The sequence below is a fragment of the Triticum urartu genome, chromosome 7, assembly GCF_003073215.2.
Source record: "Triticum urartu cultivar G1812 chromosome 7, Tu2.1, whole genome shotgun sequence".
Lineage (NCBI taxonomy): Eukaryota > Viridiplantae > Streptophyta > Magnoliopsida > Poales > Poaceae > Triticum > Triticum urartu.
Window position 1 is genome coordinate 182662864 of NC_053028.1, and position 12372 is coordinate 182675235.

The following is a 12372-nucleotide window of genomic DNA, read 5'->3' on the forward strand; positions in this document are numbered from 1 at the left end:
ACACCAAAGTTGGTTGAAGCCCTCGAGGAAAATCGTTTGAAGACTTCCTGCACTTCGGTTTTGTAAGTGATGATACGCACCCATGTGTAACGAGAATAGTCATCAACAATGACAAAGCAATATAAAGATGCGGCATTAGTGAATGTGGCATAATGAGTAGGGCCAAAGAGATCCATGTGAAGCAATTCAAATGGACAAGTGGTAGTCATGATGGTCTTTGAGGGATGCTTGGCCTTGGTCATCTTTCCAGCTTCACAAGCTCCACACAGGTGATCCATGAGGAATTTGACACCCTCGATGCCAATGACATGCTTTTTCTTCGCGAGCGCGTGCAAGTTCCTCATGCCAACATGACCAAGTCGTCGATGCCATAGCCAGCCTTCTGAAGCTTTTCAAGTAGACATGTAGCAAGTTGTGGTCCTGTAGAGAAATCAACAATATACAAATCTCCTCTCCTAAAGCCTTCGAAGACTTTGGAATTGTCAGCTTCCATGATCACAACACAACGATACTTGCCAAACACAACAACCATATCAAGATCACAAAGCATTGAGACATACATGAGGTTGAACCCTAAGGACTCGACAAGCATGACTTTGTCCATGTGTCGATCCTTTGAGATCGCAACCTTACCTAGACCCAATACCTTGCTTTTGCCTTTGTCAGCGTATGTGATATGCTTCAGATGCGATGGAGATAACGCAGTGTCCATCAATTGGTTCCTGTCACCAGTCATGTGATTTGTACATCCACTGTCAAGGACCCACTCAGTGGCTTTGGGTTGATCATCCTGTAGATGAATTAGTGCATCTTACAAACTCTTATACTTCAGCAATGAATAATATGACATCAAATTCACCAGATCAATTTCATCAAGCAATAGAACAGATATAGTAGAATAAGGACGTGAGAAATGAAAATTCATTTCTTCATGATTAGCATGCATCCTTTCAAGCATATTCAGGTCTCCAGCAAATTCTTCAGACATTTAAGTTCGTCTGGAGACCTGACCCTGCATAAGAGATTAGTTCTTTTTCTTCATCACCCACATCTGGAGGGGTGGCAAAGAGTTCATCATTCTGCGAGCTCCATAGGAGAAAGGTGACATTGAAGCCAATCCACTTCGTTCCAAAGAAGAGGGGTTAGAGTAAGCATATGAATAAGCAGAGAAATTCTTCGAGGACTTATGAACATAATGATTTCAAGAATAATGCACATATTCATAACCCTTAGATCTTCCTTGCGAAACAGATGTGTTAGCACGATGATGTTCATATGAGGATCTGGATCCATATGAAGAATTTGATCCACGTGATGAATTTGGTCCATATGAGGACTTGGATCCATATGAAGCCTTTGGTCCATTTAAAGAATTTGATCTGGGGTTCCTATTCTTCACAGGTGGTGTCATGATGACATTCACTAGAAGACTTTCAAGGCACCTTTTGGGAACCCATATTTTATTCATAGGGGGGCCGTTCCTGCAGTTAGTGCCAACATATCTAGCGAATACTTCACCATTCTGATTTTTGAACAGTTTATAGTTGGATTCAAATGACTCATCAGAAGAATATGAAGATGCACATATAAAGCCAGATAAAGTAGATGGATCCACGGAAGGTCCCTTCACAACAACCCTTGAGGTTTTGGGATGCTGTTCAGGTTTCCAGTAGGTTCCGTCAGCATTGAGTTTCCTCTCAAAGGCAATACCCTCTTTCCTAGGGTTCCCGTTGAGGATCTGCTTTTTAAGCACATCACAAAGAGCCTGATGCCCTTTGAGGCTTTTGTACATGCCTGTCACATACAATTCCTTCAGCCCTGCATGGTCAGTGATACTAGCAGCATCCTCAGATGAGGAATTTGTGATAGCAGAGACAGTTGAAGAATTTTCAGCAATATAAGCATTTGAACATTCAGGTGAAGAATTAGCAGATTCACGTTCAATGCATTTCAAACATGGTGGAATGAACTCAACCTGAGTGGAATTGATCTTTTGAGCAAGCAATGAATCGTGTTCCTTCTGAAGATCTTCATAACTCACCCTTAGCTGCTCAAGATCTTGCTTTCTTTGAAGAAATTCATAAGAAAGCTTCTCATGATCAGATAAGAGAGTGTTATGATGACTCTGAAGGTTGTCAAACTTAGTCTGAAGTCTCTGAAGGTCATCAATCAGAGTTTTGAGTTCGATCCATTTCTTCACCCAACAGGTCATCACTCTCATCTAGCATGTTTTGAACTTTTTCCAAAGCTCTTTGTTGTTTAGTGGCAAGGGAAGCAAGTTTGGTATAACTGGGTCCAAATTCATCACCAGATTCATCATCACTGGACTCAGATAGGTAGCATTAAGTTACCTTGGCACCTTTTTCCATAAGGCATGGTGCAGAGGATGATGAATCCGGATCGGAAGTCATAGCCTTGCGTGATTCCTTGAAATCCTCAAACCAGGGATCATGACAAGTTCGATGACCTTCATAGACCTCAGAGAGCCAGTCCCAGATGAGCTTTGAATGGGTGAGATGCATAATGTTCCTGAACTGATTTTGGGACAAATAGGAGCAGATGATGTCCTTCTCCACGAGGTTAAGTAGAGTGTACTTGCGAATATTATCAGCCTCTGCCATCTTGCATAGATCGGTAAGACCAATCTCAGTGACGGTCCACAGTTCGCTGTTCGCTTCTTCATCATAGCCTTCCACTTGGGATAATCATGACCATCAAAGATGGGGCATGTCACTGTCTTCATTCCCGCGATCGACATAACTAAAACTCCAGGAGGTTAAACCAAAATCACACAGAACAAAGGAGTACCTTGCTTAGATACCAATTGAAAGTGCGTTATATCAACTAGAGGGGGGTGAATAGGCGTTTTTTTACAAATTCATCGCTGAGGAATTTCAGGGTGAGGAAATTCCTAAGAAACGAACTACTTAGCAGTGGAATAAGTACTCAGATGCAAGCATAACAGAGTAGTAGCCTAGTCATCATGATCAAATGAAGACAAGCACATAGTACAAGTAGCGTAAACACAGGATAAGCAGGCTGAAGACAAACTGACTGAAGAAATTGAACTGAGGAAATTGAGAAAATCTTCAGTCAAAGTCTTCAAACAGTAACGATCAAGTACAATAGCATCTGAATGAGGAAATGAAAGAGTCGAGGAATTAGAACCTGTAGCTCGATGAAGACAATGATTTGGTAGACCAGTTCCAACAGCTGTGACAGTCGTACGTCTGGTTGGAGTGGCTAGGTATTTAAACCCGAGGACACACAGTCCTCGCCGTATTCTCCTTGAGCTAAGGTCACACAAACCTCGCCAATCACTCGTGGTAAGTCTTCAGGTGAATTCCAAACCTTCACAGACTCGGTCACTCGGCGATCCACAATTTCATCTTGGATACTCTAGACCATGACGCCTAACCGGCTGGAGGATGCACAGTCCTCAAAGGTAACAAGCGTCGGTTCCACACAGGAACAATCTCTTCGGTGATGCTCAATCACTTTGGGTTGGTAGGTGTTTGGGTTTGGGTTTTTAGGTTTTTCCTCACTTGATGATTTTCGCCCAAAGTCCTCGGAGGATGGGATGCTCTCAATGATAAGTGTCAGTTTCTCGCGGAGCAGCCAACCAGCTAGTGGTTGTAGGGGGCGGCTATTTATAGCCTACGAAGCATCCCGACATGATAAGACATAAATGCCCTTCAATGATATGACCGTTAGGTGGCTAGATATTTTGGGACAGCTGGCCCGTAGCACAGCAACGGTCGGAAATTTGACTATCAAATTCCTCGGGGCTATCATGTTCCTCACTTGTAGACAATCCACACTGGTGAATTCCTAACTCCTCAATCAGAACAAATTCCTTAGAGACTAGAAGATATTCGTCTCTGTCACTGGAGAAATTGACTGAACTGTATGAGATTTCCAATGGCTTCACTCGAAAGGATTGGTAGGTGTAGGATTTTGAGATGAGCATCACTTGGAAACTTTTCCTTAGTTTTACCTCTACCCCCTTTAACAGTACGGTGTTTCCTATGACTCAAGAAAGAGAAAAACGAAACTACGAAAACAAAAGTCTTCAAGCTTCATATTCCTCGCATGAATATCAAGTCTTCAGGATCACGCCAATTTCTGCACTTTCAAAGTCTTCGGAAAGCCAAAGTCTTCAGTTGAAGACCTTCACTTTTAGGAGTCGACTTTCTCTGTAAGTATCAAACTCCTCATAGACTTATTGACCTGCGTACACTCACAAACGCATTAGTCCCTTAACCTATAAGTCTTTAATACACCAAAATCACTAAGGGGCACTAGATGCACTTACACCTACTGCTTCAAGTTTTGTCTATGCTGCAAATGCTTCATCTTCTCTATAAATTTAGAGTGCTTCAACTTCTCTATTAAAATAGAAGCTGCCACAACTTCTCTATTTCTTCTCTGTAAAATGCAAATTGGTTTCACTTACGAGTTACAACTTCTCTGCTTAATCTTCTCCATAATATGCAAACTGGCTCCACTTATGTGTTACAATGGAAATATCTACAACTACCCGGGTTTGTCTTCTCTATAAAAATGCAATCTGGTTCCAATTCTCTGTTACAATTTGTATTGCTACAGCTTCTCTATTTTATCTTCTATGTAAAATTCAAATTGGGCCCGCTTATCAGTTACAATGGCAATTGTTACAACTTCTCTTCTTTATCCCTAAAATGTAAACTCCTTCAACTTCTTTGTTACATTGGAAACTCCTACAACTTCTTTACTTTATCTTCTGCTTATCTTCTCTATAGAGTACTAGCGTATACATGCTACTAGGATTTAGTTCGCTTACATTTTCAATAACCTGCTCATTTTTTTACATGTAGCTTGATTTTAGTTGGATTGCACATGAGGAATAGATTGTTAGCTGTGTGCTTTAGAGATATAAATGGCACCAGCTAATGACACGGAAGGCGTGGCCAGGATCTCGAAGCAGACCATGAAGCATCACCGCAAGGTGGTGCCGATGCGCCCACCTAGAGCGTCTCTCGGGCGCATAGATAAGAACATATGCTGACATTGGACTTGTAAAACATTTGTACTATTTTGAATGCCTTTGTATCATGTGAACTTATAAAGCTTTTGTAGAATAGGCACAACAATGAATGATTTGTTGCCTTTGTACTTTTGTATTATAGCGTTTCATCTAAATATCATTAGTAGGGGTGGGTACCTAATAAGAAAAAATTAGATCCCTGGCAAACACAATGGAGATGGTTATTCGTAAGAAATTGTCTACGACACGTAGAGCATTGGAAGTGGTTGTATGTACAAAACCGCCTACATTGTCCATGATATTGGAGGCGGTTTCCATAATTTTCACCGCTAGACCGAGTATTAGCGATGCAGCCTTTGAGGCAGTGTGGGAAACCGTCACCGGTCCATGTATCAAAACTGTGTCCATGGCCTGATTCTATTAGTGAACCAGACACATACATTCATTATAACCATCATTCTCACATAAGAGAAAACCCATCTAGAAGGAGTAGGGTGATGTTTCTAGAATAGGTGGGCTCTAACCTACGTAAAACGTCCACTATGTGAAATCACATCCTAGATCATCCAGGTATGTCTTGCCTTCTCAAAAACCCCAAATCATGAGTATTTCTACGAAATCCTCACGAGACAGTGTACAAGGAGCACTTTGAAATTGATCATATAATGCTAGTTTATTATCCTTTTGGCAGTCACGGGCATCATGTACTCTCTAGGGTGTGTACAACTTGAGCTATGACCGATATACTTGGTAAATGTTTGTTTAATGTGTAATTAAACAGACAAAAAGCCGTTATAAGTCTTCTGGCATATGAAAGGCAATAAATATTACATGCTCAGTAATAAGGAGCCCAGTAACCTCCAGATTTTGAGTTAGTGAGAAATATATTTCATGAGGAGTAGTAAAATTATGAATTAATTCATAATTTTACCCTCACTCAAAGAGCTATATCTTGGAAAAGATGCAAACATACAATCATAGCATCATTGGTGATGCAAGCTAAGTGTGTGTCATGTCAAGTCGCTATAGTGTTGTTGTATGTCTATTATGGGGTTTTGAGTGGTAGAAAGCATTTATAAACCACTTGTATTATAATGTGATAATGAACCCATAGTTGTCTGTTCAAGCAAAAGCAAGTTAACAGGTACAACCAGTATCACTGGCACAATTTTTTATTGTGAAAAATATAATGCTTAATCAAACAAACAGTGTTAAACATAAAAAACTGAAAATATTCTTGCAAATCCTCTTAGAAAAAGGCTTACCGCCCTATATTTCCATCATTGTATTGTTGGTATGGGTTTACTTGAAAGCCTTTTTATTCTAGAAATGAGGACCAGGTAAACAAACCAATTCACATCATGCATAAGGATTTTTCCCACCAAGACATAGTATGATGCGCTATACACGCTGATTTTTTTAAAGAGAAAACTACATAAAGTGTTACGATGACCTAAACATCATAAAGGGCTTATGATTAAGGGTGGATGAGTTGCCTGACATTTTGGGCTTCTCCTTTCGGCCCGACTAGGATCGTGAGGCCTCCGAGCTCATTTAATTCCAATGCGCATTAGGATACATGGCATGTCAGCCCGGTAAAGAGAGTAGAGCGTCCAATCCATACATATCCCTGTCATAGTGTTGTTTGAGTAATGGCCAGCCCACAAAGCCGCTGTTTGATCCTTTCATTTTTTTTCTTTCGTTCGCTTGGCTCATTTTTGTGCTTCGCATTTTTCCCTGCTCATATGTTGCTGACTCAGCAACAAACACTAGACCTTTTTAGTTTATAAAAACGATGACATAAAAAATGTTCAAGGATTTTGAAAAATGTACATGCATTTTAAAAAATGGTTTGAAATTTAAAATAAGTTACACGGGTTTTGAAAAAATATTCTCCACTTGGAAAGAATGGTTGAACTTAAAAATGATGGTGTATTTAAAGAATGTTCACGGATATGAAAAGATGGTCACGAATTGTAAAAACATATAACAAATTAAAAACAATCATGAATTTAGAAATTTTATGCATTTGAAAAATATTCAAGTTTTCTGAAATAGATAATTTTAAAATGTCACGAAATTGAAAAACAGGCTCACATATTTACAAATGTGCATGAATTTTAATAAATGAAAATGACAAAAAGATAACCAAAAAAGAAACAAAGAAAATAAAAGAGAAAAGAAAAGGAAAATAAAGGTCCAGACGAATCTTCTAGAACCTTCCCAAAACTAGGAACTTGAAGCTTAATGGGATGTCTATTTACTCAACACAATGTTAGAGGGGGCCTATGTGTTTCCAAGGGTGCTGTTATGTGCCGCCCACAACTTGGAAGAAGCCCTCGCATGCACTGCCTCCTACATGGCCCAGGGGGTCCACCACTCACGAGCAGCAGCCGTAAGTTCCGGAGCGTGTGAGTTTTTTTTTCTTTTGTTCTTATTTTATAAAATTATATTTACTTAAAAACTCAAATTTGAAAAATGCTTAATGCATACTCAAAAATAAAAAAATATTCGAAAAAACATTGGTCATCTATTAGAAAAAGATTAAACATGTATAGAAAATTGTTTCTAGTGTATAAAAAAGTACAATGAGTATGAAGAAAAGTAGACATCAAAACATATATTGGAAAAAATGTAAATGCAATGGTACAAAATTGATATCATTAACAATTGTTTTGAGTTGTATTTGAAAAATGTTTAAACATGTCCAAACAAAAGTTCGAAAACATATGTGTGCAAAAAATGTTAATCATGTATATGAAAAACAATTAACCTGCAGAAAAATATTTCCGGTGTATAATTTTTTTACCGTGTGTATGAAAATGTAGAACTCAAAACTTATATTTTAAAAAATGTAAATCATGTATTTAAAAAACATTTAACGTGCATAGAAAACATTCAATTGTATCCCGAAACTGTATATAATGTGTATGAAAAGTAAAGTAGAGCTCAAAACATATATTTGAAAAAATCATGTATTTGAAAATATAAAATATGTATATAAAAAAATTCATGTTTTATTGAAAATATCCAATATGTATGAAAATCTTAGACATAAAAAAATATAATTACAATAGTATTAATCATCTATTGGAAAAAAAATAAAAAGTGTATAAAAATGTTTCTGTTGTATATGAAAAATGTGAAATGTGTACGAAAAAAATGTAGACATGTGTTGGAAAAGAGGAAATGGAAAAAAACTGATGAAAACCAAAGAAGAAATGAAATAAAAATAAATATAAAAGAAACATGAAAACAGAATAGAAAACCGGAAATAACAATAAAGAAACCGATACAGAATAGTGGAACACAGTGAAAACTATAAACTAGATGAAAACCGAGAAAAAATAAAATAAAATAAAATACTAATAAGAAAAACAGAAAAAGAAACCAATGTGAAACTGTGAAACACTATGAAAACCAAAATAAAACCGCTGAAAATAGAAAAAGAAACAAAAAAAGTGAAAAAAAACGATAAAATTGGACGAGCGAGTGAGCGAACGAAAGGAGTAACCGAGCAAGCGAGAAAATATGCTAATGAGTCATCCCATACGTGCGGATGCTAGAGGCGAGCCAGAGCTACATCTCACAATAGGCAAGATATAACTCTACCATGTTTCTACGTCTAAATGGGATATTTTGATGAGGCGCCTTGCTGCTCTTCGCTCCTCGGTTACGTCGATTTGCTACAACGCTAGGATTCGGGGCTTGGGACGCCGGTGCCATGACCCTCCACACAGCTTCCGGCTCGTCACTACACGCAATTAGCTACACTCAAGGACGACATCTACTCATCTCAACACCTACGCAGCCGCTCCCTAACACTGTCGCTCAAGCATGCATCTAAAAGTAAGGATATGGACAAGGATTTAGGGCACCCATGTGCGGGGGCAATCAGGCCCTGGTGCCGCCTTTTTATTTTGGCTTCCGATTTTCAAGGTTCTATATCTTTTAAATAAAAGTGTTTAAATTAAGTTATATTTTTATATTCGTGTTTCTCGTGACCAGCGCTTTCAGATAAGATCCATTTTGAATATATTTTAAGGACTTTTAAAAAATGTGTTAAGTTTCCATGTTGAAACTTAGTACGAGCGAGCGATAAAAACCAATTATTTTGTATCTAAGACCTTAAAAAATTGCTTAAAATTATATCTTTAAAATTGGTTGAAACTTGGCAGTTTTAGATACAAAAACTGTAAGTTTCATTGTTAAAGCTTAAAGCTTATTTGTGCCCTTGTGCAGGATCCAACTACTACTCGAATCGCGAGGCAAATCAAGCGGGCGGCAGAACTTGACAGGTGAGTGCCCCTTGAGAATTTTCGCAATGGATAAGCTACAAGTTAAAACATGAGAGGCTGTAAAGAAAATTGTCCTCTTAGATGAATTCAAGATTTTTGTCTTTCATATTAACGTAGTAAATAAATTGTACCTTCTCAGAGACTAAAAGCGAACTCGGAAGCAATAGCAATTGTTCTTTTTTTGAACACAGTACGGACACAAGCGCTCATATACACGCGCATTCACTCACCCCTATGAACGCACACACGCACATCCTACCCCTATGAGCACCTTCGAAAGACTGAGCCGACATATCATCTTGATAAATGCGAGCATCAGGATTTAAACCCTGGTGGGCTGCGGATACCACAGTCCCTCTAATCATCCAACCACAGGTTGGTTGATAACATTTTCGCTAGCCAGAGCAAAGTTGTAACAGTTGAAGGCTAATTAACCAGTTAGCTAATCGACTAAATTAACGCAGGAAAATAATCGGATGCTGTTTTTTCTACTTTATTCCAGTAGGAAACTCTACAGGTCGTAATTGTTGTCTTCCCACAACGAAAAAGAAAGAGGAAACAAGATGTTGGCGCAGTCAGAGCTAAGAAGTTGTAAGAAGAATTTTCCTGACTAGAGAGAAGAAGTTGTAATAATTGTTAAAGGCTAATTAATTAACTAGTTATGCCCAAAGAAAACCTGGTGCAGAAAAATAGCCTAACAATATGGACCAGAAGTAATGGCTGTCTCTAGATTAGCTAATCAACTTATTGTTAAGTAAAGCAGATAAATAATCAAACGTTGGCAGGTCATTCTCACATGTGCAGCAAGCGCACGTACAAGCAAGAAGAATTTTATACCAGAAGTACTTTACCGCTACGCGGGAGCCTCTTTCTACTCACTACTTCGTGCAAGCACCGTATCTCACTATCCCCAATACTTAATTACGTAAAGGTAACTATATATGCCACCTAGTTCCATTTGTTAAACCAAAGCAAAACACACACATACTGCATACTACAGTTAGTTGCTAGCAATACACACATCATTTGGTCAACATGGCCATCCCACCAAAGGTTTTGCTCCTTGCCATACTCGGTTGCCTCTGCCTCTGTAGTTTAGTTCTAGCAGCTCGCGAGCTCAGTGATGACTTGTCTAGCGTAGCAAGGCACGAAAGTTGGATGGCCCAGTACGGCCGTGTGTACAAGGATGCCACTGAGAAGGCTCGGAAGTTTAAGGTGTTCAAGGCCAATGTCGAGTTCATTGAGTCCTTCAACGCCGAGAACCACAAGTTCTTTTTGGGCGTCAATCAATTTGCCGACCTCACCAATGAGGAGTTTAAGATGACAAAGGCTAACAAAGGATACACAGCCAGCTTGGAGAGGGCTCCCATGGGATTCAGGTACGAGAACGTGACCTTGGATGCACTGCCGGCAACAGTAGATTGGAGGACGAAGGGTGCGGTCACTCCCATCAAGGATCAGGGTCAATGTGGTAAGTACATAGTATAATAATGATGTATGCCATATATATCTCGATATTTTTTGTTAAAAGTTTATGTGATCATGTATGTCCCACAATACAATCTTTTGTAGGTTGTTGTTGGGCATTTTCTGCTGTTGCTGCAACCGAGGGCATCGTCATGCTAAAAACTGGCAAGCTTATCTCTTTATCGGAACAAGAGTTGGTAGATTGTGACGTCCACGGTGTGGACCAGGGCTGTGAGGGTGGGCTCATGGATGATGCGTTCAAGTTCATCATTTCAAACGGTGGCCTTACTGGTGAGTCTAGCTACCCATATACGGCAGAAGATGGAAAGTGCAAGAGTGGATCCAAAGATGCCGCCACCATCAAGAGCTACGAGGATGTACCGGCCAACAATGAAGGTGCCCTCATGGCGGCTGTTGCGAACCAACCTATTTCGGTAGCCGTGGATGGTGGTGACATGACGTTCCAATTTTACAAAGGTGGAGTGATGACTGGTTCTTGCGGCACTGACCTAGACCATGGCATTGCAGCTATTGGCTACGGAAAGACAAGTGATGGCACAAAATATTGGCTGTTGAAGAATTCGTGGGGAACAACATGGGGAGAGAATGGGTATTTAAGAATGGACAAGGACATTTCTGACAAGAGAGGCATGTGTGGTCTTGCCATGGAGCCTTCCTACCCTACTGCGTAGTAAGAGCATCAAATGCCACACATCCACGTACATACACGAAGATTAAATAAACATATGCACCTTGTCTCTAGGGATTCTCTTATATGTCTTCAATTTGTGTGAAAATATACGTCGTTATGTATTGGCAATTTATACATCATGGATATTGTGTAAATATGTTGAATATGTACATGATGGTTATGATTTATTTTTTCGTGTTGTATTTGGTTTTATGCTGCTACATTTGATTTCATAGTCCCCTTGAGGATGAGACTATTAAAATATGTGTTGTGGCAAGTGATCCATGTGTGTATGCTTCTCATAGTTTACTGTCCTATAAGTTCTCCGTGTGGCAAACAACAAATTCAGCAGGTTCGTCTTCTCCATGGTATTATGCATGTCACACACGACATCCATTGTAAAACATATTACCAATCAATCTACCTTCATGATGTGTTCTATGACGTGTTATTCGTGTCTGATCTCCATGTGTGAGTAGTCCGGTAAGGTATGGGTTGAGGCAAGAGCCTTGCAACCCTTTGTATATGTTGTGGGGATCAATGGAAGTGCTTTGAATTAATGTCCCATATGTGTGCAACAAAATTGTTCCGGAGATGTCTCTTGTCTCGTTTGTGTTCTTCATCCTTGCAGGTACCCAGGATCATGGAGAGTGAGCCATAGAGAGGCTAAGGACAGGGGGACCGTGAAGTGTTGTTCTAAACACCAATGACAGAAGGGTTTAACATGGTAACATGGATCCTATATCTGAGGATTCAAGAGGTGTAGTCATTAAACGCACAAAGCTCTTGTCTGATTATTGCAATGTCACTTATTTTAGTCATTAAATGTCACATATTTTAGTACGTGATTTTAAAACCCAACATGACGACTTAATTTGTTCATCTATTTA

General features: G+C 39.3%; 1 protein-coding gene across 1 annotated transcript; it reads left to right on the plus strand.

Moving 5' to 3' along the window:
• The first annotated feature begins 10359 nt into the window (after window positions 1–10359).
• Window positions 10360–11483, plus strand: LOC125525084 (senescence-specific cysteine protease SAG39-like). The gene is made up of 2 exons (XM_048690111.1): window positions 10360–10795; window positions 10897–11483. Exons 1-2 carry the CDS (start codon window positions 10360–10362, stop codon window positions 11481–11483), a joined length of 1023 nt encoding a protein of 340 aa, XP_048546068.1.
• The last annotated feature ends 889 nt before the right edge of the window (window positions 11484–12372 follow it).